Genomic DNA, 25,172 nt, shown 5'->3' with positions numbered 1-25,172 from the left:
TAGATTCTGTTACTTTATCTAAAAACCTTGAATATTAGAAGTTACCTTTTTAATTTTCCATCCAGATTTGGGTGATCATAAGAGAGAAGTAGGTTTAGACAGAATACACAGTCTTGCCCCCACTGGGGAGAAAGAAAAGGAGGGAGATGCAAAAAAGCAGCACATTTTGGAACCCCGGCCAGAGTCTGCGCGGGTCAGGAAAGCAGTATCTGTTTCTACAAATGAAAGATCTCAAGGAGGAAGACTTAGAACAAAGTCCCCAGAGGACACAGAACACCAAATACGTAATGATCATAAATATTTCTTAATATTCATATATTCCCTCCTGTGCATGGATCATTCAATATTCTTTATATTTCATTCACAGCAGCCAGTCCTGGCTTAGGGAAGTAAGAAGCAGCTTCAGTTCCAGTGGTTGTACAGAGGGAGGCCCACCAAAAATGCTCTTCTGGAGCCAGGAGAGGCTTGAGGGATCTTTACAGGTCCAAGAATCTTCATTACATCACTCTGTTCACTCCACCTCTTCTTGGTCAGTAGCTACGTCAATCTGATACGTGGCAAGGTCAGAGCGCAACTGATCACAGAATGAATATTTGACTTGATTCATATCTCACAGAATCAGTTTAGATTTTAAAAGGTGAACACATATGTCTCTGAAGAGTCATCTGGTAACAAAAATTCAGAAAGTGATAGCCTCATCAAACATAGAAAGTTCCCTTAGGTTTGGTTGGGTTGAAGTACAGTCACTTGCAATGCATTTAGCCTTCAGTTATCATTGTTCTCATGTGTAAATCAAATCCATCAGACATTATGACAGGATGGCAAGGGCTCTGTTTCATTCGTCACCAAATACACAGAGCCTAGCAGAATATCTGAACAATCACTGATTAAATAGAAAGAATCAACTGAACGCAAGAATGAACTCAGGAATTCTTCATTTTACTCTCCTTCCTAAACGATCAATCAGTATTGGTTAACAGTCCACTGCCATTCTTCTACTTATAAAAATTACTGCCCTGTTCTGAAAGTATCATTAAAATTGCTGATACATCATTAACAATTACTGTTACTAAGTTTATTCATTGTAAGCCATACTATTCATCCAATGAACATTTGTTATTTATTTGCAGAATATGGCTTTAGGTTGTTCAAGTTTAGTAATAGGTAACGGTAGATTCTGACTCATAGTAGTTCACAGCAACTGCCATCAAAATAAGAAAAATGATGGACATAATTCAATTTCACCAAAACACCTAAAATGTACAAAGGTTCCATGGTCCAAGTCTTCTGTATAAATGTACAGCGTATAATTTCCCAGAAATTCCCAAGCAATGTAAGATTTAAATGGTTAGATTATGACTGTACTAGAAAAAGCCACAAGCTTTGTGGCATTTTCTAAAAACCTGTCTATAAGTTGTTCTTTTATAAGCTGTTCTTTTAAAACTACACATTAGTTTGGGTTCTCTGAGAAACAAATGATAAGATGGGATTAATTGTAAAGGAGATTTACTGGGGAAATGTTTTGAATTATAAAGGGGAAAAGTAGGCAGAGTCTGACGCCTGTGAAGGGGAGAGAGAAGGAAAGAAGACTCGGGCAGGAAGAGTCTTAGACAGCAGCACAGTCTGAAGAAAGTATTGGGCAGGCTAATGGGGAGTCCTTGAGCCAATGTCATCCATCAGGGGAGTGGGCCACCATACTCATTCATTGGCTGGGAACAGCCTGCGGGAAGTGTAGCTTCAGCAGGAACAGAGGTGGATCCCATGGGGCAGCAGCTGGGGTTCTCAGTCACCTCTGCTTCCCACAGGAGGAGATGTGAGTGATGCATTTCCACTGCTGCTACATCATCTTTTGGGAGTCTTCAGGTTTTTTAGTTAATGTCCGATGGACATAAAAATCACAAATGTTTTTATGACACCAAATTGTACCTATGTATTTGATGGCTGTCATGAAACATGTTACTATTAACAGAGGTTAAGGATTATCTTTTTTTTTTTTTTTTTAAGATTTCATTTATTTGACAGAGAGAGACAGCCAGTGAGAGAGGGAACACAAGCAGGGGGAGTGGGAAAGGAAGAAGCAGGCTCCCAATGTACGAGCCTGATGTGCGGCTTGGTCCCAGGACGCTGGTACCACACCCTGAGCTGAAGGCAGACACTTAACGACTGAGCCTCCCAGGCGCCTCCAGGATTCTATTATCTTAATACAACATTTTGGTTGTTACATATTTCATACTAGTTTTTGAAGTATCTAAGTTGTCTCTCCTATATCACATACCACAAACACAGGCAAAACTATACAAAATAATTTCACATAGTACTTCTGGAATGTTAACCTAATAAAAACTTTCACTAACGTAGGCTAACTGAAGGATGACTAAATTACAGACTGTTTTTAAAGGAATATGGTTATCACTCAGCAGCAAACCCAGTAACTGCCATGAGAAGAACAAATGTTGACAGAGAGAGAACCGATACAAAGACTGAATGACTAGGCACAATTACCACACTACTTAGTTTGTTTCGGAGAAGAATACACTTTTAAGAAAGTGTATTCTCTTGTATAAATCTTCTACAATCTTCTCAAATAACATCGCATTTACAAGTCATATCACAGCATTATCAGCCTGCGGCACTGTCTTCCACAGACCCTGCAAAGCCTTTCCTCCTAAGTAACTTAAGTGTAGCCTGGGGGCTGAAGGTCCGGTCTCTGGGACTGAGTAAGGCCAGAGGACAGCACAGGATGCCTTAGGCAAGCCCAGCAGTTTCCATTCTTCCTTCCACATCTGTAAACTGGACATGACTTTTCCTGACCCAGTTATCCAAAGGCCAAAACTGACTAAGCTGGCCCATTTCATCCCCTGCTTTCCTCATATTGACCCTCTGTATCTAAATTTTATGTTTAACAAACTAGCATATATTTCAGCTCAGTTCATCCATGCAAAAAATCACGAATTTTCCAACTAATGATTTTTTAATGCTATATTCATATAAAACAATTTCAGTTCAACTATTTCAAACTCGGTTTCTTACTATTTCCCCACAGAAAGCCTAGAGACTTGGAAAAATACCTTTAAGATTGAAGGATAGCTAACACACTGAGAGCTATGTGCTACGCACTGTTCCAAGTAGTTTACATGTACTTACTCATTTAAATATCTTCTCACTACCCTAGAAGGTAAAACTAGTATTAACTCCAATTTGCACATGAAGATAACTGAGGTGTAGAAAAGTTAAATAAATTATCCAAGATCACATGGCTAATAAGTAGCAGAGCCAGGATTTGAACCCAAGTAATCTGGCTCTGGAGTTAGATTTTCTCTTGTTACTGAGACCTTATCAAACTATAATGTATTACTTAACTCACATTTAAAAAGTCACCATTACCTAGCATGTGGCAACAAAAATCATTAAAACTTGTTTTATTTACATTTGCATTTTATAAGCAGATGATTAATTTAAACTGAAATGTGATGAAATGAGTTTGCAGCTCTAATCATGTATATACTCCAATATATTTAAATGAAAATTAATGTGCTAATGTAGAACTATTTCCCCTTTCTTGATTTATAGCAGCATATTTTCTTTCAAGGCATTATTTATGCTTTTAAACACATTATAGAAATTAAATGACTTAAAGGATATACAGAAAGAAAACAACTGGAAATAAATTCTGGTGTACATATTCAGAAAAAGATACTGAAGTTAATAATATGTGTCTTAAAAATCAATACAGCGTCCTTTTCGTTCCCAGTCTCCGTATCGGGTAGGTTCTGGGCCTCTGGGACCACCTTTTTCTTTGGTATCAGGATTAATATCATCTGGAAATTCTAAAGAAAGATGGAAGATGCAAAAACAGTAGTCAACAGAGACAAGAAAGGCATTTTGGCCAATTTGGAAGACAGGGTTACAGCAGATTTCACTGACGGCGCAATCTTTTAAATGAACTGTAAATGTGGTTCTTTTTCCCAAGTTTGAGAAAACACTTTAGGATACAATTGTCATATTCAATGAACTTTATTACCTACATTAATTACTTAGAATGTTCTCAGGCCCCAATGTGGGGAGTGAGCTGCATATATGCTGATGGACTGTAAGAGAAGGTAAGGAATGCAGGGAATATAGAGTACAAATCCATAAGGTTTGAAAGGTCTTGAAACAAGAGTACTTTGGCTCAATGCCTCAGTTTTGTTATCAGTAAAATGGACACAACAATCGTACCTGATTTAGTCTGTTGAGAATTAAACAAAGAAATGCATGGAAAGGACCTAGCTCAGTGCTGGGTACATAAGAATGTTCAATTAATTTTAGCTATGAGTACTCTTGCCCTTCATCATAGGGTTTTGGCTTCAGCAAATGGTTAGCTGATACTAGCATTTATGGACATAACAGATGTTACTATTAATACTCTGTGTTCATAATAGGACCACCCATCTTGAGTCGGGCCCACTTTTGAGCACTTTATTCATAGTAACTCATTTTGTTCTCATGATAATCCTATGGGACAGGAACAATTATTGCCTCCATTTTATAGATGAGGAAAATGAGGCACAAAGAGGTTCAGAAAGGTATCCCTGGTCACACCGCTACTACTGTGGTAAAACGGAGTTTGATTTCAGACATTCCGGTTGCAGTCTTGTTCTCAGCCCATAAACTATTGCTCTGTATATGGGAAGAGCAGGAGAGGAATGAGCTATTAGAAAGAACCCCAATTCTTAAGCTGTGTCTCTTTAGAAAACTAAATGAACATCACCAAACTCATGTAGTCCCTCTCTAGGAAAAAGAAAATAGAGAATTTACCTTGAAAATGTTCAAATATATACCTATTTTTAAACTTCTTTCTCCACTGTGAATAAACTCTTCCCCACCCATCATTCTGTTTTTTAAAGAACTCCGTCCTGGGACTTTCTCCAAAAGCCTCTACGGGAAGCTCTTCTGTCTCCCATATTTCTGGGGCTCACTGAGTATCTTAGTCAGCTTGGGCCGCCGTAACAAACTACCACAGACTGAGTGGCTTCAACAACAGAAGTTAACTTTCTTACAGTTCTGGAGGCTACAAGTCTGAGATCAGGGTGCCAGCATGTCTGGGTTCTGGTGGAGCCTCTCCCTGGCTTGCAGATGGCCCCTTTTCACTATGTCCTCACAAGGCAGGGAGAGAAAGATCGTGAGCTCTCTAGTGTCTCCTATTATGAGGGCACGAATTCCATCATGGGGCCCCAGTGTCATGACTCATTTAAACCTAATTATCTCTCAAAGGCCCCATCTCCAAATACCACCCCTTTGGGGGTGGGCTTTGAAAATGGATTTCGGGGAGACAATTCAGTCCACAGCACTAGGGAAGAAGTGGTCAAGATATCCCTGTGCCTCACTGCTACTTCCAGCTTCCCATTCTCCCACCAAACCTCTATGGCCTTTCCTCTTTTGAGTTCCACACCATTCACTTGCCCAACACTTCTTTCCAGTCCGGTAATAAAGACGCTTCTATCTTCCTGGATAGGATCAATACTTGGTTCACAGCTTCGCCTCTCCCCATTATCCCTCCTACTAACACCCACATCAGTAACCTCACATACTGGGGACACAGAGCTCCTTGGTCCTCTTTCCTAGTGATCCTCACGTCCACTTGCACCATCTGTTTTGATTTCATTATCTCCTGAATATGTTCCTTCTCCAAGTCCCACACTCTTGAGCTTTCTTCTTTCTGACTGCAACCGTCTATGGAGTCTTTTCCCTCATGTTTCTTTAACCTAATTTTCACCCTCATTATGACCTGCAGTTTTCTGAAACCTTTTACTCTCTCTAGTACCACTCTGAGTCATGCCGAGTCACATTCTAGACTAATGTAAGAGTTTTCTAACTCATCTGTTTTCTGACTCTCATGACTTCAGCCTCATCTGCATAGAAGGATGAATTAATCTTTCTAAAACAGAATCCCTCCTCCACATTACATTAAGTGAAAGAAGCCAGACACAAAAGACTATGTACTGTATGATTTCATTTATATAAAATCCTAGGAAAGGCAAAATTATAGTGACAGAGAACAGATTCATGGTTGCCAGGGGTATGGGGAAATGAGACTAATTATAAAGAGGCACTAGGGACTCCTTGTGGGATGGAACTGTTGTATACTTTGTGTTGGTTACATGACTATAAACACTGTTAAAATTAATCAAGCTGTTTACTTCAAACGGGTGAATTTAATATATGCACTGTATTACAGTAAAGCTGATTAAAATAATCTCCATTCAAAACCATTCAGTTTCCTCACTGTCCACTGCATAAAGCCCATGTGCTGTAACCTGGTACTTCAGGCCCTCCCAGATTGGAGTCATACCTACCTCTCTAGCTCTAGATGCCATTAATCCACTATGTGCTCTAACCTGCAGCCAAACAGGCCCACTGGCCGGCTCTCGCAGGTATCATGTTCCCTAGCCTCTATCTCTCCGACCACACCTTTCTCTTTTTTGAAACATCTCCCCACCATTCCTTAACTACTTAAGATTTTACTGTGCCTTTAAACCCCAGCACAAATGTTATCTTTTCTGTACTTTTCTTCCGAACTTTTTTTGCATATCTCTTATGCCAGTTATCACACAACGTCCTGTTCAGTTATTTTTGTATCTCATTTTCCTTACTCATCCTTGCATCAAACAGGGTGCTCAGCTGCAAACAATCTTCCTTTATTATCTTAATAATGAAGTCTACTTTCTGCAAAGGGACAACTTATACACTTTTCTTAGAATGACGTATGTACCAGAGGCAGGGAGACAAGCCCGGAGGGAAGGAAACGAAGAAGACAGACCAACAGAACCACAGATGCTTGAATTTGGGCTTTACTGGTAGGATGGATAAGAGGAGATGAGTTTGACAAATGTTAAGGTGGTTATCAACAAAACCAGGAGCCAGGACACAGGAAGAGAAGCAGGAGCGAAGAACTATACCCAGATTTCTGAATCTCTGTGGTAGAAGAGCTTAAAAAAGAGTTCAGGGAGAAATAGTTCAAGAAACAGGAGGAGGAACTGGACAAACGATAACCAAAACCAAGACAGGAAATTTCCAGAAGCAGTGTTAACAATGCCAAAGCCTGTAGACGTTCCTATAGAATGAGGACTGAAAAAAAGCATTTGCTGGATTTGGTGATGTTTACTAGACCAGCTTCTAAGAGATGCTACTATGTTCAACATAAATTTCAGCAACTCAAAAGTTAACGATGAATACCTAGCATTGTGTCAAACAGATGATTACCTTTTGAAATGTACTTTCTTTTTTATTGTATTTAATATATATAATATTTATCACTTTAACCATTTGTAAGTATACAATTCAGTGGCATTAACTGCATTCTCAATGGTCTATAACCATCACACTATCTATACCCAAAAGTTTTTCATTATCCTCAATATAACCTCTGTACCCATTAAACAAAAACTTTCCCTTTTCTCCTTTCCTCTAGACTTTGATAACCTCATCCTACCTTATCTCTATGAATTTGCCTACTCTAGGCACATAATTTAAGTGGAATCATATATTTGTCCGTGCCTAGCTTATTTCATTAAGTATAATGTTTTCAAGGTCCATCCATATTGTAGCACAATCAAAATGCCATTCCTTTTTATGACTGAATAGTATTCCACGTACCACATTTTGTTTATCCATTTATCTATCAACGGACATCTGAGTTGTTTCTTTTGGCTACTGTGAATAAAGCTGCGATGAACACAGGTATACAGATATCTGTTCAATTCTTTTGGATATATACCTAGAGGTAGAACGGCTGGGTTCTATATCTAACTTTTTTGAGAAATTGCCGAACTGTTTCCCATAGTAGTTGCATCATTTTACATTCCCACCAGAAACACGGGATGGTTCCAATTTCTCCACATTGTTGCCATCACTTGTTTTCTGGTTTTTCTTAAATTGTAGCCATCCTAGTTGGCGTGAAGTGGTATCTCACTGTGGTTTTGATTTGTAAGGAATGTGATCTTGAGCACCTTCTCAAGTGCTTGTTAGTCATTTGTCGATCTTTGGAGAAATGCATATTCAAGTCGTTTGTCCATTGTTGAATTGAGTTGTTTTTGTGGGGTTGTAAGAGTTTTCTATATACTCTCGATATTCTTTGTCAGATACATGACCTACAAATATTTTCCACCATTCCGTAGGTTTTCTTTTCACTTTCTTGATAATGTCCTTTGATGTCCAAAATTTATTAATTTTGGTAATGTCCCACCTACATATTTTTGTGTTTGCTGTCTATGCTTTTGGTGTCATAACCATGAAACTGCTGTCAAAATCAGTATCAGGAAGGTTTTTCCCAACGTTTTCATTTAAGAATTTTATAGTTTTATCTCTTAATTTTAGGTTTTTGACATATTTAGAGTTAATTTTTATATATGGTGTAAGGTAAGGTATAGTTTCATTCTTTTGCATGTGGATATCCAGTTTTCTCAGTACCACATATAGAAAAGACTGTCTTTTCCCTACTAAATGATCTTGGCAACCTTCTCAAAAGCCAATTGAGCATATATGTGAGGGTTTACTTCTGGGATTGCTACTTTTGTGTATGATGTTTCAATGAAAAATTTCCTCTTATATTTTTGTGCTTGGCTATAACTATGAAATAAGAATTTTACCTTTAGATTATGCTTTCTAAAAGTCTCCATCATTTTGGCTGACTGATCTGGTTATTAGACTGGGCTTAGTAAAGTGCTATGAACTGAAATACTTAAAAGAATGAACAAAAAGAAAAGCTTTTATATTCTAAAGAGTTCCAGATATAGGTCCCTGTATCCTCTGTTGATATCTTCTTGTCTAGGATGCTTCACTGCATAAATGGGTTAACTCTCGGGAGATAAGCAGGGCAGCCCTGCCAAGGTTTCGAACTGGTATATTTACATTTACGTTATCTAAAATGATACTTTTTGAATAGCTAATACTTGCACATGTTCCACAATTCAAAGGCACAAAAGAGTATAGAATGAAAATAAAGTAGCACTTTAAAAAACAGAGATTTAAGACATGAACCAAATTTTGTATATACTAAATACAAAACGATGTTCAGTCTATTACCCCACCACTCTCAAAAAACCTCTTCTTTCTCCAAACTCCCCTTCTCTTTCTACAACCACATGGCTACGGTGAGAATAACCACCTTCACCTGTAACCCACCCCACTGGCCACTCTGATTTAGCAATAGACACCTGACCCAAGCTTGGCCAATGAGCTCTGTTCTTAAGAAATTTAGAATTAGGGATGTCTGGGTAGCTCAGTTGGTTGAGGGACGAACTCTTGGTTTTGGCTCAGGTCGTGATCTCAGGGTCCTGGGAATCTAGCCCCACCTCAGCTCTGCACTCAGCAGGGAATCTGTTCAAGATTCACTTCCTCTCCCTTCCCCTCCCCTTACCCCCCAGCCTGTGCATACTCACTCTCTCAAATAAATAGATAAATCTTAAAAGAAAAAAAAAAGAAATCTGGAATTAGAACTAAACAATTGTATTTTCTGTCTAGTCGCTCTATTGACCTGAGTAGCAGCTAGGAGCAGTTCCTTCCACTCAGTGACTTAGAAGGGAGTCTGATGACAGAAAACAATGAAGAGAAGTGACCAGGGACAAGAGAAGGAGGAAGAATATCCTGGTTTCCATACAGTGTTTACGCCCAAGGTCCATTTTTTTCCAAGGCCCAGCAGCATCATTGCCCTGGGGTACCCCACCTGAGTACCTTGTAGGCCAGTAGCAACCTGCACAACCATTTGTTAAAGTCTACTTAAGTGATTTTTCAAGTTATTTGCATCGAAACAGGTCTCAATTCATATACTTTGTCATGTGAATAAGGGGTATAATAAATAAAACAAACACAGTCAATCACTGTGAGGGGCTTGGAACTTATCCTTTCTAAACCTAACCATAGTGAAGGTCAGTATGGTAATTTATTCATTGTGAAATATGTTTTATTATTAATAAAAAACTATAAACAATAACATGTTTCTTTCATTCTTTTTTCTCAATAACTAAAATACTTTTTTGATACTTCAAAAATTAAGAGAAGCTTTACTATACCAGCATACTTCATTTTATTATGCTTCACAGATACCGCTTTTTTTTTTTTTTAATTTTTTTTACAAATTGTGGCATCCCTACTATGAGCAAGTCTACTGGTGCCATTTTTCCAAATAGCACTTTGCTCACTTTGTGTTTCTGTGTCATATCTTGGTAATTCTCACAATATTTCAAACTTTGTCACTATTATTACATTCGTTACGGTGCTCTGTGATCAGTGATCTTTGCTATTACTATTAGAGCTGTTTTGGAGCACCAGAAAACATACCATATAAAATAGTTAACTGATAAATGTTGCATGTGCTCTGACTGCTCCACTGAACAGCTGTTCCCTTGTCTTTCCCCTTCTTTGGACCTCCCCGCTTCCTGGGAAAAACAATACCGAAATTAGGCCAATTAATATCCCTACAATGGCTTCTAACTGTTCAAGTGAAAGGAAGAGTCACAAGTGTCTCACTTTAAATCAAGGCTCCACATGATTAAACTTAATGTGGAAGGCACGTTGAAAGCCAAGATAGGCCAAAAGCTAGGCCACTTGCAACAACCGGTTAGCCAAATTGTGCAGGCAAAGGAAAAGTTCTTGAAGGAAATGAAAAGTGCTACTTCAGTGAATGCACAAATGATAAGAAAGCAAACAGACTTATTGCTGATACGGAGAAAGAAGCCATCTCCCTAACATCAAAGTGCAAGGTGAAGCAGCAGGTGCTGACGTAGAAGCTGCGGCAAGTTATCCAGATCCAGCTGAGATCAGTAATGAAGGTGGCTACAGTGAACAACAGATTTCAATGTGGACGAAACAGCTTTCTGTTGGAAAAAAGACTCATGGCTAGAGAGGAGAAGTCAACGCCTGGCTCCAAAGCTTCAAAGAACAGGCTAACTCTCCTATTAGGGGCTAATGTAGCTGGTGACTTCACGTTGAAGCCAGTGTTCATTCCCTAAATCCTAGGGCACTTAAGAATTAGCTACATCTACTCTGCCCGCGCTCCATGAGTGGAACAACAAAGCCTGGATGACAGCACATCTGTTCACAACACAACGGTTTACTGAATATCATAAGCCCGCTGATGAGACCTACAGCTCAGAAAAAAAGATTCCTTTCAAAATATGACGGCTCATTGACAATGCACCTGGTCCCCCAAGAGCTCTGATGGAGATGGTCAATGAGATTAATGTTGTTTTCATGTCTGCTAACACAGAATCCATTCTGCAGCTCGTGGATCAAGGAGTCATTCCTCTTTCAAGTCTTATTATTTAAGGAATACATTTTTGTAAGGCTGTAGCTGCCATAGGTGATGATTGTTCTGATGGATTCAGACAAAGTAAATTGAAAACCTTCTGGAAAGGATTCACCATTTTGATGCCATGAAGAACATGTGTGATTCATCGGAAGAGGTCAAAATATCAACATTAAAAGGAGTTTGGAAGAAGTTGGTTCCAGCCCTCATGGATGACTTTGAGGAGGTCAAGACTTCAGTGGTGGAAGCAACTGCAAATGTGGAAACCGCAAGAGAAGTAGCATTAGAAGTGGAGCCTGAAGATGGGACTGAACTGCCGCCATCTCTTGATAAAACTTCAACAGTTGAGCAGTTGCTTCTTAAGGACGAGCAAAGACAGTGGTTTCTTGAGATGGAATCTACTCCTGTTTAAGATACTGGGAAGACTGTTCAAATGACAACAAAGGGTATAGAATATTATACAAACTTAGTTGATAAAGAAGTGGCAGGGTTTGAGAGGACTGACCCCAATTTTTAAAGATGTTCCACTGTGGGTAAAATGCTACCAAACAGCATCTCATGCTACAGAGAAATCTTTCATGAAAGGAGTAAACAACTTCATTGTTGTCCTATTTTAAGAAATTGTTGTATCAAGCACCATCCTGATCAGTTGGCAGCCATTAACACTGAGGCAAGTCCCTCCACCAGAAAAACATTATGACTCACTGAAAGCTCAGATGATGGTTAGTATTTTCTAGCAATAAAGTATTTTTAAATTAAGGTACATATATTGTTTTTTTAGACACAGTGCTATTGCATACTTTATAGACTGCAGTATAGTGTAAACATAACTTTTATACATACTGAGAAAGCCAAAAAAAAATTATTTGACTTGCTTTACTGCCATATTTGCTTTATTGCAGTGGTCTGGAACCAAACCCGTAGTATCTGTGAGGTATGCCCATACTCACTTGTCAGTGGTTCTTTCTCTAAATTAGAATCTTCTGGTGCATCAAAACGACCTTCTGGTAACTTTGGCTTCTTAAGAGATTGTTTAACGGGTTTGGATTTTTCTCCTTGAGAACTCATTTTCCTCAAAGAATGACATAGAAGGGGTGATCCTGGAGAGTGGAGACAGTGAAAAATTAGAAGCTGTTCATTTATTTTACTTTAAAAAGTTAACAATTCTATTTATTTGTTTTTAGTTTATGCACTCACATTTATCAAAGTACAAAAAGTACAAAAGGACATACAGTGAAAATTCTTCCACCTTCCACACAGGCATTTCCCTTCCTCAGGGGCAACCAATATTATCAGTTTAAAAAGAAGAGCTTTAAAATAAATTAGTTAACCATTATCAAAATTGTAAAAACTTATATATAAAATACTGATTCCTGGGGCACCTGGGTGGCACAGCGGTTAAGCGTCTGCCTTTGGCTCAGGGCGTGATCCCGGCGTTGTGGGATCGAGCCCCACATCAGGCTCCTCCGCTGTGAGCCTGCTTCTTCCTCTCCCACTCCCCTTGCTTGTGTTCCCTCTCTCGCTGGCTGTCTCTATCTCTGTCGAATAAATAAATAAAATCTTAAAAAAAAAATAAAAAATAAAAAATAAATAAATAAAATACTGATTCCTGTGTAAAGCAATGTCCCGAATACCAGAAATGAGATGATTGTTACTAAGTAGTACAAAGTTTTAATGACAATATTTACTATTTAAATTACAAGAGACTGTATTTCATGTTCTTATATTTGAATCCTAAAAACATTTAAAAATGTATCAGGCATTTACAACATATAAGTGAGATCACTTTGTCTATAGGTCATATAGACAAAGCTAAACTTTCTAAACTGCTCTGAAAGTGATCCAACCCTTGTTAAGATCATGTTCAATAAATGCAAAACCCCACCCTGAAAAAAATGATCTCAGGGTTGGGTGTTGAACTTCCTGAAGGAATGGTTTTAGAAACAGACAGAGTTGGGGACCAGTTCCAGTTATACCACTGTGGTAAGCAGAATAATGGCTTCCAAAGATGATTGGAACCTCACACCCAGACCCTATGAAGAGGTTAGGTTCCATGGTAAAGGAGAATTTGGGTCGCAGTTCGAACTGAGGTTGCTCATCAGATGACCTTCGACTAGAGCAGTTGCCCTGGACTAGCTGTGTGGGTCCACTGTAATCACAAGAATCCTTTTTTTTTTTTTAATTTTATTTTTTTTAAAGATTTTATTTATTTATTTGACAGAGAGAGAGACAGCCAGAGAGAGAGGGGACACAAGCAGGGGGAGTGGGAGAGGAAGAAGCAGGCTCCCAGTGGAGGAGCCCGATGCGGGGCTAGATCCCAGAACACCGGGATCATGCCCCGAGCCGAAGGCAGACGCTTAACGACTGAGCCACCCAGGCGCTCCAAGAATCCTTAAAAGGGTAAAAGACAACTGGAAGAGAGAACCAGAGGGATGGCAGCATGAGGCAGTCTTAATGGATGCTGCTGGCTTTGAAAATGGAGGAAAGGAATTTCAGCAGCCTCTAGAAGTTGGAAAAGGGAAGAGATTCTCCCCCTGGAGCATCCAGAAGAACACAGCCCTAACACTTTGATCTCAGTCCAGACACTTCTCATCCATTTCAGACTTCTCACCTCCCCACTAAGTTTGTGACAACTGGTTACAGCAGCAGTAGGAAGCTAATACAAACACTTTTAGTTGTTTGACATTTGTCAAGTAACTTACCCTTTCTAAATCTGTTTCCTCCCTTCTAAATTGAAGGTAACAGTACCTATCACGTGTTTAAATAAATTGAGCAAGACAATTCATGCAAAGCTTTTACCACTGTGACAAATTTTATCTAATATTATCATCATCGTATTATCTGGAAGCTGCTGGTAGCATTACATATAATTAGAATTTTCTTTCATTACATGTATTTAATTCATATTCTAGCTATCACTACAACACCCTACCATCTGCTTTAAAAAATTATACATGGGGTGTCTGGCTAGCTCAGTCAGTAGAGCACATGATTGTGGATCTCAGAGTTGTGAGTGGGTGCAAAAATTACTTTAAAAATTATATATATACACACACACATGTACATACACACACAAATATATATGCACATAAATATTTATACATATATATATACATATATATAATCTTTTTATACATACACACCCTTCACAGCCAACTCGGAATTTATGTAAGACTTGTTTGTAAGATTACATAAAGTTAACATCACATACAAACTGTATTAACAATTTCGAAATAGTACATCAAGCTGTTCATTTGCATATATACTGCAGACAGCTCAGGGAGTAGGAAAATTATCGTCTGAATGACCAATCAGAATACAAACTATCATTCTTCCACAGATCCAAGGGTCCATAAAACACAAGGATTAAAAAAATAAATACATAACTGAATGTTTTAATAAAGCTATGACAATGATCTACAGAATTAATATAGTTTTCTCCCATCTACCTGCTCATTTATATAAAATACTTTACATTTGTGATATTAATTGGCTGAGAAAAACTCTGTGGATCAACAAAAATTTCCATATGCATTAAAATAGAAAGCTATTTATTTAACATTTTTACTTATTTATTGATTTAGAATACAGGCCATTTTGCCTTCTAACTCCCACTTCAATATCTAAGGGTGTATTGAATTTTTTCTTATGTCCTCATAATAATACTTAAACATATACTAAAAGGCTAAAGAGAAAAATCTGTAATAATATCTTTTAGGGCAGCATTTCTTTTTGTTTAAGAAATGGAAAACACAGACCTATGAGTTTCTGATTATATTAATATATTTCATGTAACAATATGATCTTGGCTTACTGTGACTATTTAAAAAATATTATGTTGAAAATTTTGGTGAACCATACTCAATGGAAAGATATTTCCAGTCTAAATCATGGGATTTTTGTTAATTAGTCACTTCTTATCTGAAATATAGGATTCTTTAGAATGTGACATCAATATATCTCAATTTAGGAAGTTTAGCCAACCTCCACAATAGAAACTTCTGTCTGTCATCTAATGTCCAACTATCTATCCATCAAAAAATCTACAACAAATTTATAAAGCATGAAAGGTTGTTTCTAAGCCATGATAATTCAGTAATAATTAATACAGATATACAGAAAGAATTTTAATAGTTACAAATTAGATTCTAAATGTGGGCAGATTTTTCATCTCTTCTGGCTAATAACTAGATTCTGCATCTGGTTACCAAACAAGTCTGTTTTATTGTATATCAAATAACTCACTTTGTAGCCTAAAATCAGCCAAGTATTTAACAGACACCAGGAGCCACCTGCTACTGTGCACTCAGATTCGATTCAATACAATAAATTAGCACTTTCTGTTTTAGGTTTGGTTGTTTTTGCAAATCAAAAAAAATCCTTAACTCAAAGCCTGTAATAATATTCAGTGTAAAAATTAATCTTGGTATGTTTCAAATCTGTAGAAATTCCTAAGCATTTACACAAAATCATAAAAATGGTACAAAATAGTCCTGACTACCAATTATAATGCCGACAAAATCTGAAGCTAAAAATTTTGCCTCTTAAATGATGCAGATATACTAACTGTAACTAACAAATAATAAATATGTGTTAGATGCCTACTATGTGCCAGGCTCTGTACTAGGGGCTGAAAACATGACACCTCATTAAACCTCACAATAATCCAATGGGGCAGGTCTAACAGTCTTTTACAGTAATTCTGTTCAATTTGAACACAATTATTTTCTGAAAAAGTGACATTAGGTAGATGTGGTGGAAGCTGCCTAATGTTTCAAGTAGCCCCTTTTCCCTTCTTTCATTTAGTTCTAGGAATCCCACCCCCACCTCATTTGCTATAAGCTGAGCACCAGGCCACTCGCTTAAAGATGACACTTCCCAGTCTCCCCTGCAGCCAAGCGGCCACGTGTCCAAGTGGTGACCAATGGGTTGTGACTGTAAGTAACGTGTGCAAATATTAGGCTGCCTCAATTTTGCAACAAGCTGACTGCCCTGGATTTCTTTTCCCATTTCCTTGGGTTATAATACAGACATGGCAGTGACCCAGCTTCAACCATGCAGATGTGGACAAAACCCAGGGCAAGGTGATACTTAGAATATTTAATAACTTGTATGATATAGACAGTGCCCATTCAGAACATACGTCCAATGATTCGGAAGAAACACAGTTGTAACTAATTAGTAAAACTCAGCTACTGTACATGGGGCTGATCAGCGGCACTGCCCTACAGATGGTGGAGGAACAAGATGAAAAGAACACAGATCCTGAATTACCTGTCAAAGCAGAGTTGTCCTGCCCATCCCATCAGCAGAACTGTTACACCAGCTTGGCCCTTTCCTTCAGTAATACAACGAACAAGTAAAAAAAAAAACAAAAACAAAAACAAAACCAACAAAAACTGGCAAACTAAGGGCACTAGAATCACACTGGGTTCTAATGCCAGCCACACCACTTTTAGTAACGTGACCGACCCTAAGAAGGTTCCTGTATTTCACTGAGTCTGCATCCCCCCCCCCCAGAATGGGGGTACCTCTACTTACCCTGCAGGCTAGCTCAGAGAAATGAAGTAATATGTATGTCTCTGCACACACACTGAATGGAATAGTAACTTGAGTCTAACTGTAGCACAGAGAAGTCAATGTGCAAAAGGGTTTTGAGGAAAGAAAAGGAACATCAGTGTACTGTGGGAAAAGAGAGACGAGTAGCAAAGGAGAAGTTTGAGAAACTAGTCTTGTAGGTCTGGCCTTGAGTACTTCTGAAGGAACTTTATCTTAGAAACAAAGGTTACAAGGAAAAGCTAAAAGACCAGTTTCCTCAAAGGACTGGAGACCACGCAGGCCTAAACAGAACTCTGTAGATAGGTAACAGTGTGACAGAACGGGGAGGAGGGGAATTCCTCTCATTTCTGTGCTGTACGAGATAAGACAGGGGACACTGTGCTCTTTGGTACTCACACGCTTTATAGTTTTGGAAACAAGTCCCTGCACAGCCACCTGGCAGGGGTGGCAGCAGTGAGGCACATACAAGTAGCTTGCAGGGCAGACAAGAAAAAAGGGTCTATCGGATCATAAGGATTAGCAAAGAGGTGAAGGGGAGACCCAGAGCCACTCCTGTGGATTCTGCCTATCAAATAGCAGGTATAAAGCAAGAGTAATTACAGCTGACCCTTGAATAACACAGGTCTGAACTGCACAGGTCCACTAATAAGTGAATTTTTTACAGTACAGTACTATACATGTGTTTTCTCTTCCTTATGATTTTCTTAAGAACATTTATTTTCTATTTTACTTTACTGTAAGAATACAACATATAATACTTACAATATGCAAAATAGGTGTTAATCAATGCTTACGTTATCATAAGGCTTCCATTCAATAGTAGGCTATGAGTAGTCAAGTTCTGGGGAAGTCAGAAGTTATACGTGGGTTTTTTATGGTACAGGGGGTCAGCCCCTAACCCCGACAGTGCTCAAAAGTTAGCTGTATATTAATGTTCGTGTTACATTTTGGCCTTCAGCAAGTTTCTGACTACCTCAACTGCATGGACAATGGCTGACAAATTTAAAGCAAAAATCATCCTTTGAGAAACAAGGAAATCACCACCATAAAGCCCATGTCTTCTTCTTCAAGGGGTGGTTTGGCCTTATCCAAAGCCTATTTAGAACTCTGTTTACAAGTACATTACAAGCAAGAAGATGACCTTCTGAAAGAATAGTAAGAGCAAAGGAAAAAAGACTGAATGACCATTAAATCAAAACAACAAATAACTTTTCAAAACTTTTGCTTCTGGCAATTTGATAAATTAGAGATGCCTAAAAACCTATAGCTATAAAACATCTAAAACGGTTGAACAACTATACAAAAATTTCTTAATCAAAGAGCCTTTAAGGAAGTATAAAATGATAAACTAACAAAGCTGTTCAGTGAGGTAACCAATCACTTAAACCACTACATATCCTGTGTCTTTCTCACCTAGAGCTGGGGTACAGAGCTTCCAGAACAGCAGGGAGAGAGGTCTTCTGAGCCTGAGCAAAACAAAAGCCTATTGGGGCGCCTGGGTGGCACAGCGGTTAAGCGTCTGCCTTCGGCTCAGGGCGTGATCCCGGCGTTCTGGGATCGAGCCCCACATCAGGCTCCTCCGCTATGAGCCTGCTTCTTCCTCTCCCACTCCCCCTGCTTGTGTTCCCTCTCTCGCTGGCTGTCTCTATCTCTGTTGAATAAATAAATTAAAAATCTTAAAAAAAAAAAAAAAAAGCCTATTAGAGGCCAGGACTCGAGGAGGCTCAGCACTCAGAAGAGAAATTGAGCCTGAAGATCTTAATGTGCATATAAAACACCCGGAGGATCTTGTTAAAATGCAGACTCGGAGGAGGTCTGAGCGAGACCTGAGATTCTGCATTTTAACGCTCTCCAGGTGATGTTCATGCTGCCGGTCAAAAGAGCAAGGAGCTACAAGCAAGCTTCCAGTTAATAAAGAGAACAGTTAAGGAAGGACAAGTATCCATCTCAACCTTGGTTCTGAGTGGAGATGAAAAAAAAGAAGCCCTTATAGAGATTTTGAAACTACTGGCTGGCCACACCTATGTTTATGCCTGATTACACACTACCTGCAAGGTCCAAAAACGCCCAAGGGGAGCATCTTATATAAAGTGGACCCAAGTCAAGGTGAAGTGCTCCAGACACATGGGAAGAGCAGAAGCAAATCCTCTGTGGAGAAATACCCTCTCAACCCCTGTCTCATGCAAGTCTCAAGAGAGAATCCCAGTAAAATTTGAGGAAACAAGCCATCACAAGCAAGAGTCAGTGAAATCAACAAACAGGACCAGACCATCTGACATACTGAAATCACTGCAATCAGAATATAACTACTTAATGTGTTCAAGGAAAAAAAAAAAAAAGCAAAAAGGAGAAATGAGTAAGACTATGAAAGGCCAACTTAAAACACAAAGAAGTTTAGAAATACAACAATTTAAATTTAAAGTTCAGTAAAAGGGCTAAATAGCAGAACAGATACAGTTGAGAAGAGAATTTGTGATCTAGAATTAAGTTCTGAAGAAATTATGCAGGAAAAAGCATAGAGACAAAGATGAAAATAACCAAAGAGAAGTTCAAACATATGGAGGATAAAATGAGAAGGTCTAACAAATGTTTGTTTAATCATGATTCCACAAGGAGATGGTGGAAAAACCATGAGAAATACAACAGAGAGGAATCTACAGATACAGGAAGCACAAAGAAATGCCAAATTAAAGGGAAAAAAAAGTACATCTGGACACAAGGTAAAATGAAGAACCCCAACAAGGAAACCAGATCAAAGGAAGATCTAAGAAGCAGCCAGGAAAAAGATTACTAATGAAGGAACAAAAACTGGACAGATAACTTCCCCATAGCCATAACAGAAGCCAGAAGATAGAGCCATGAGAAGATGATACACCCACTGAAACCACCTTTCAAAAACAAAAAGTGAAAGAAACCAGATTTTCAGATTAAAAGTAAAACCTATATAAAAAAGAACACTAAGAAACTTAATCACAAAAAGACAGTCATGAATGGAATTTCTAAGTGATTTAAGAAAATGACCCCAAAAGTAAAGTGTGAGATAATAACAGAAAGAAAATGAAAGTTTTATTCATTGACTGTATAAAGCCATAATAATAACTGTGATGGGGTATTATCAAAACCACAATCCCATCCCAACGTATACACGAGAACACACAAATATACACACCTAAAAGGCTGAACAACAAAAGGTAGAGGGTGGGTGAATTCAAAGCATTTTTATACTTTGTATTGTTCAGGAGAAGTTGTTAACTTTAGATTTCCTTAAGTATGCATTTAGACTTTAAGGGTAACCAATATAAGATAATGTATATCTTCCAAACCAGCAGAGGAAAAAAAAAAATGGAAGAAGAAAATATTTAATTCAAACCAAGTATGACAAATAGAAGACATAAAAAGTAAGATGGTAGAAATAAAACCAATTATATCAATAACTATAATAAATGGACCGAACTTTCCAGTTAAATAGGTACAGACTGTCAAACTCCAAAAAACAAAACAAAACAAAATTCAGCCACATATTGTTCCTATAAGAAGCTCCATTACCATTACCATGTTTCTTAAAAAAAAAAAAAAAAAAAGACCAGTGTTAGGAACTGAAGATTTGAGCCCCCTTCACCACTCTCATTCATATGTTGAAATTCTAACCCCTAATGTGGTGATATTAAGAGGTGGAGCTTCCTTTCGGTAATTAGGTGATGAGGGTGGAGCCCTCACGAACGGGATTAGTGCCCTTTGCTGTGGCTTCCTGCTCTCTGCCACACAAGGAGACAATGAGAGGACAGCCATCTACAAACCAGGAAGCAGGCTCTCATCAGAGACCAGATGTCCTGGCACCTTGATCTTAGACTTCCCAACCTCCAGAACTGTGAGAAATAAATGTTTGGTGTTTAAACCACCCAGTCTACGGTAACTTGTTATTGTAGCCCAAACTAAGCCATGTGAGATGCACCATTTCCATGTTTTTAGTTTTGTTTTAAAGAGGGAGACACACAGAAAATGGAAAGAAAATAACCAGTTAAGAAAATGATAACATAAATAAGACATATAAATGATAGAATCAACAAAAGCAAGAGTTGGTTCCCTTGAGAGATTAAAACTGCTGTGAAGTCTTTGATTAGGCTAATAAGACAAAAACAAGAGAAAGCAAAATAAATAATATGAAGAGAAGAGACTACATAATTATGAGAGCAGACATTTTTTTTTAAAAAGGGAACTTTATGCCTACATAACAAAAGCATACAAAATGAACAATTTTCTAGAAAAGTTTAACTTATCAAAGCTGACTGAAGAGAAAACCTGATGAACAATGCAATAACTATTAAAGAAATTAAACCAGTAATTTAAAATCTTCCCTTAAAGAGCAGATAGTTTATACTTGACTTATACCAAACACTCAAAGAATGATTTCTTTAAACAAAATATAACAAGAGAAAACGGTCCTAAGACTCTTGAATTCACTGCACGAGGCTAGAATAACTTATGCTTCAAAACTAGAAAAGGAACCTGCAAAAGAGGAAAATTACAGGCCAACGTCTTTCCTTTTTTTTTTAAAAAAGATTTTATTTATTTATTATTTATTTGACAGAGAAAGAGAAAGCACAAGCAGGGGGAGCAGCAGGCAGAGGAAGAAGCAGACTCCCTGCTGAGCAGGGAGCTGGATGCGGGACTCGAACCTAGGACCCTGAGATCATAACACTGAGCCGAAGACGAACGCTTAACCAACTGAGCCACCCAGGTGCCCCTACAGGCCAATTTCTAAACTAAATATTAGCATACCAAATCCAACTTCATATTAAAAATATAATCATCATGATCAATTTGAATATTTGCTAGGAATGCTAGAGTGACTTAGCATTAGAAAAATCTACAGTTCACCAACTCAACAGATTTAAAGGAGAAAAATGATATAATCACCCCGAGAAGACGAAGAAAAATGAATTCAGTAAATTTCAAGACTTATTCAGTCTTAAAAACCAGACAAATATATAAACAACAATAAAAACCCTTCTAGACATAGCATAGGATTTTGTTAACCTAATAAAGGCACATCCACAGCTAATATGACACTTGAAATACGAATGCATTCCCTTTACAATTACAAACAAGATATCATCACTTCTAGAGAACATGGTACTAGAAATCTGAGCAAGTCAGAAAAACAAGAGAAAAGAAAAAGATATAAATATTGGAAAGTGAGAAATTAGATTTTCATTACTTGCTGTTAATATAAGTGTCTACCTAGCAAAATACCTCTCCCACCTAGCTACAAATAATTTAAATTAATAAACTAATTTAGCTAGGTTACAGCATACAAAAGCAATAAGTAGGTTATGTTTCTATACATAAGCAGCAATCACAAAATGGTAATTTAAAAAAATACTGAGCAGTGTTAATCAAATCCCAGCAGGAACTTTTTTTTTAAGAATTTGATATGGAAAGCAGATACCTAAGATTAGCCAAGGCACTTCTGAAAAACAAAATGGGAGGATTTACTCTATTAGCTATCAAGATTTATTACAGAGGTGGGATGCCTGGGTGGCTCAGTCGGTTGAGCATCTGCCTTCAGCTCAGATCATGATCCAACACCCTGGGATGGAGTCCCGAATTGGGCTCCTTGCTCAGCGGGGAGCCTGCTTCTCCTCTGTGTGCTGCTCTCCCTGCTTGTGCTCTCTGACAAATAAACAAAATATTTTTTAAAAAAAAGGTTTATTACAAAGGTATGGTTATTAAGACAGGTGATATCAGCACAGGAATAGACAATAGATCAATGGAACTAAAAAGGGAGCCAAGAAATAAACCCATGCCTAGATGTTTATGTGAACTTAAAAGACAGCTGACATTATATCATTGAAGGAAAGGCCCAATATATGGACCTGGGACAACAGATTACTGACATGGAAAATAAATGAAATTGGTTTCCTGCCTCACATCATACATAAAAATCAATCCTGGTAGAATAAAGGCTTATATGTAAAAAGCAAAACTATAGACCTTTGAGAAGAAAATACTGGAGAATAACTGACTTTAGGGTAGAAAAGGCTTTCTTAGACAAGATCGCAAAGCACTGACAATAAACAAAAGGATCAAGACAAGATTACAATACAATTATGAATGATTATCTGTTCATCAAAAGACACCTTTTTTTTTTTAAGATTTTATTTAATTATTTGACAGAGAGGGACACTCAGGGAGAGAGGGAACACAAGCAGGGAGAGTGGGAGAGGAAGAAGCAGGCTCCCAGCGGAGCAGGGATCCCCATGTGGGGCTCCATCCCAGGACGCTGGGATCATGACCTGAGCCGAAGGCAGACGCTCATCGAATGAGCCACCCAGGCGCCCCTAAAAGACATCTTTCTTAAAAAAAAAAAAAAAAAAAAAGACACCTTTCTTTTGAAGCTGTGTGATTGCACATGCAGATCCGTTATTTTCTTCTGCTGCTGTTGTATATGATTAAAAAAAAAACGAAAACACCAAGGAGTGACAAAAACAGCCCCCAAACTGGCAATTTGCCATTTACATAACTAAAAAAGGTTTAGTATTAAAATATATGTGAAGAATATAAATAAGAAAGACAATCTATTAAGAAAATGAAGAGATTTCACCAAAAAAAGCTAATATTTGAAAAGATGTTTAACTTCTCTAATCAGAGAAGTTAAAAGAGGAAAGTAATTTAGCTAGGATAGTGGATATAAAATCCAGAAACAAAATCATAATGACATTCCATTTCAACACCCTTTTCGGACAAAAATGAAATTTTCTGATGATTAGCAAATGTTGACAAGTATGTGGAGCAACAAGAACTCATGTTCCTGCTGGTAGGAATCTAATTGCCAGTAGGCATGGAAATGCCTTTACAACTTGGCATCGTATTATAAAATTGAAAAGGCCTATACCATATGTTCCAGGAATTCCACTCCTTGCATTAGAACACCCATAACAAGAATGCGTAGCAGCCAATACTGATGTTTCCAGAATTACAAAAGTGTCCACTGGGAAGAAGAATGGAAAAACTGTACAATATATTCTCACAACTGAATGATTAACTATAACCCCACACATCAATATAGGTGAATCTAGAAATACAGTGTTAGAAGAAAAAAGCAAGTAAAATAAATAAAAATGGTAAGAAGTCATTTCCATGAAGACCAAAACCATGTAAAGTAACAACTGCCTCAGGAAGAAGAACAGGGGAACTGCTATTTCTTAAATTGGAAAATGAGTTCATAAATGTAAGCTTTGCTTCATAACTTACACGTGTTATATACATTCTTGGTATCAAATACTTCATTCTTAAGTTGTTAACACAAGTGAGAAAGGGATGGTGAATGAACACACAACAATATTTACAGTTATTACTTTGGGGTTTGGGTAAAGTGGGACTTTCACTTCATTATTCACTCCTGGACCATTTAAAATGTTTACAATTAACAAGTAACATGTTTGGGGGAGAAATGATTACAGAAAACAAACTGCATAGACATGTGGGACCCATTACTATGAGGGGCAGTAATTCTGTTTTCAACTTAAACAATTTCTTCAGGATGTCCTCAATTAAAACTATGCTTAGCATACTCTGTGGGTTAAGCCTAAAATATTGAGAAAATTTTCCAACAAAAAATGGGTTTAAAAACGTTGTTTTTACTGAAAGCATGCATACTTCCTTTGTATTAACAATTCTTGACTTCATCTGATTTTTATTATACTAATTTGCTACTTTGACCCACCTCTGCACTTTTCCATTTTTAACACTCTACCCTGCCACAAAACCTTTTTGATGTAAATTAAATATGTAATTGAATGGCTCGTTCCCAAAGGGCCCTCTTTTCCATTTTTTTTTTTCACGAGCACCAAAGCATAGTGCGCCCAGAGAGCTCCCAAGTAAACAACCCCGAAGGTTTGCTGCCCTTCCCGACCAGTGTGACCGGAAGGAAGCAGGTGCCCAGGCTGGAAGGACCTGCGTGATCTTCTAGCCCTAGTCCCACCCCTGAGATCTGGGATGGGGAAGGGACCTGCCCAGGGCCAAGACGTGGGTGGCCGAGCCGAAGATGAGAAGCTCTGCAACACCCGGCGCCTTCAGACGCCCGGGACACAAGCCGCTTCCCCCGAAGGAAGACTTTCTCGCGGCGCCAGGCCTTCGCGACCCCGCCCGCGACCTCGGCCCCGGAGCCGGACGCCTTACTTGACGCTCTCCACGCGGTGGCCGGGACGCAGCCAAGCAACAGAGCTAGCCTTGATACACTCATGGCGCAAACTCCCGCAGCTTTCTCCGGGGCCCAGCAGGGAGAGGAGGAGCCAGCGGCGCCAACCGGGGCCCACCCCACAGGAGG

General features: G+C 38.4%; 1 protein-coding gene across 3 annotated transcripts; it reads right to left on the bottom strand.

Annotated features, from left to right (window-relative positions):
* Positions 1–25,172, bottom strand: SDHAF4 (succinate dehydrogenase complex assembly factor 4). Of its 3 annotated transcripts, XM_008684823.2 has the most exons (4): positions 25,025–25,172; positions 12,235–12,384; positions 3,698–3,827; positions 1–1,959 (listed from the first exon to the last, which is right to left on the bottom strand). In XM_008684823.2, exons 1-3 carry the CDS (start codon positions 25,086–25,088, stop codon positions 3,718–3,720), a joined length of 324 nt encoding a protein of 107 aa, XP_008683045.1. In that variant the 5' UTR covers positions 25,089–25,172; the 3' UTR covers positions 1–1,959; positions 3,698–3,717. The 3 variants fall into 3 exon arrangements, with proteins under 3 accessions (XP_008683045.1, XP_008683044.1, XP_040499542.1); XM_008684822.2 differs by having other exon boundaries at positions 1–3,827; XM_040643608.1 differs by lacking the exons at positions 1–1,959; positions 3,698–3,827 and adding an exon at positions 11,070–11,535.

This window comes from Ursus maritimus, unplaced genomic scaffold, assembly GCF_017311325.1.
Source record: "Ursus maritimus isolate PB19 unplaced genomic scaffold, ASM1731132v1 scaffold_29, whole genome shotgun sequence".
NCBI classification, from domain to species: domain Eukaryota; kingdom Metazoa; phylum Chordata; class Mammalia; order Carnivora; family Ursidae; genus Ursus; species Ursus maritimus.
Note: the sequence above shows the minus strand (reverse complement) of the source record. Positions and strands in the feature narration are given on the sequence as shown.

Bases quoted from the DNA above. Each gene is read 5' to 3' on its own strand.
- SDHAF4 (XM_040643608.1), bottom strand. From the start codon at position 25,088: ATGAGTGTATCAAGGCTAGCTCTGTTGCTTGGCTGCGTCCCGGCCACC. The intron at 12,385-25,024 runs GTAAGGCGTCCG...TCCACTCTCCAG, and splicing joins CACCGCGTGGAGAGCGTCAA to GATCACCCCTTCTATGTCAT. The intron at 11,536-12,234 runs GTGAGTATGGGC...CCACATTTGCAG, and splicing joins AGAGAAAGAACCACTGACAA to TTGCTTCCACCACTGAAGTC.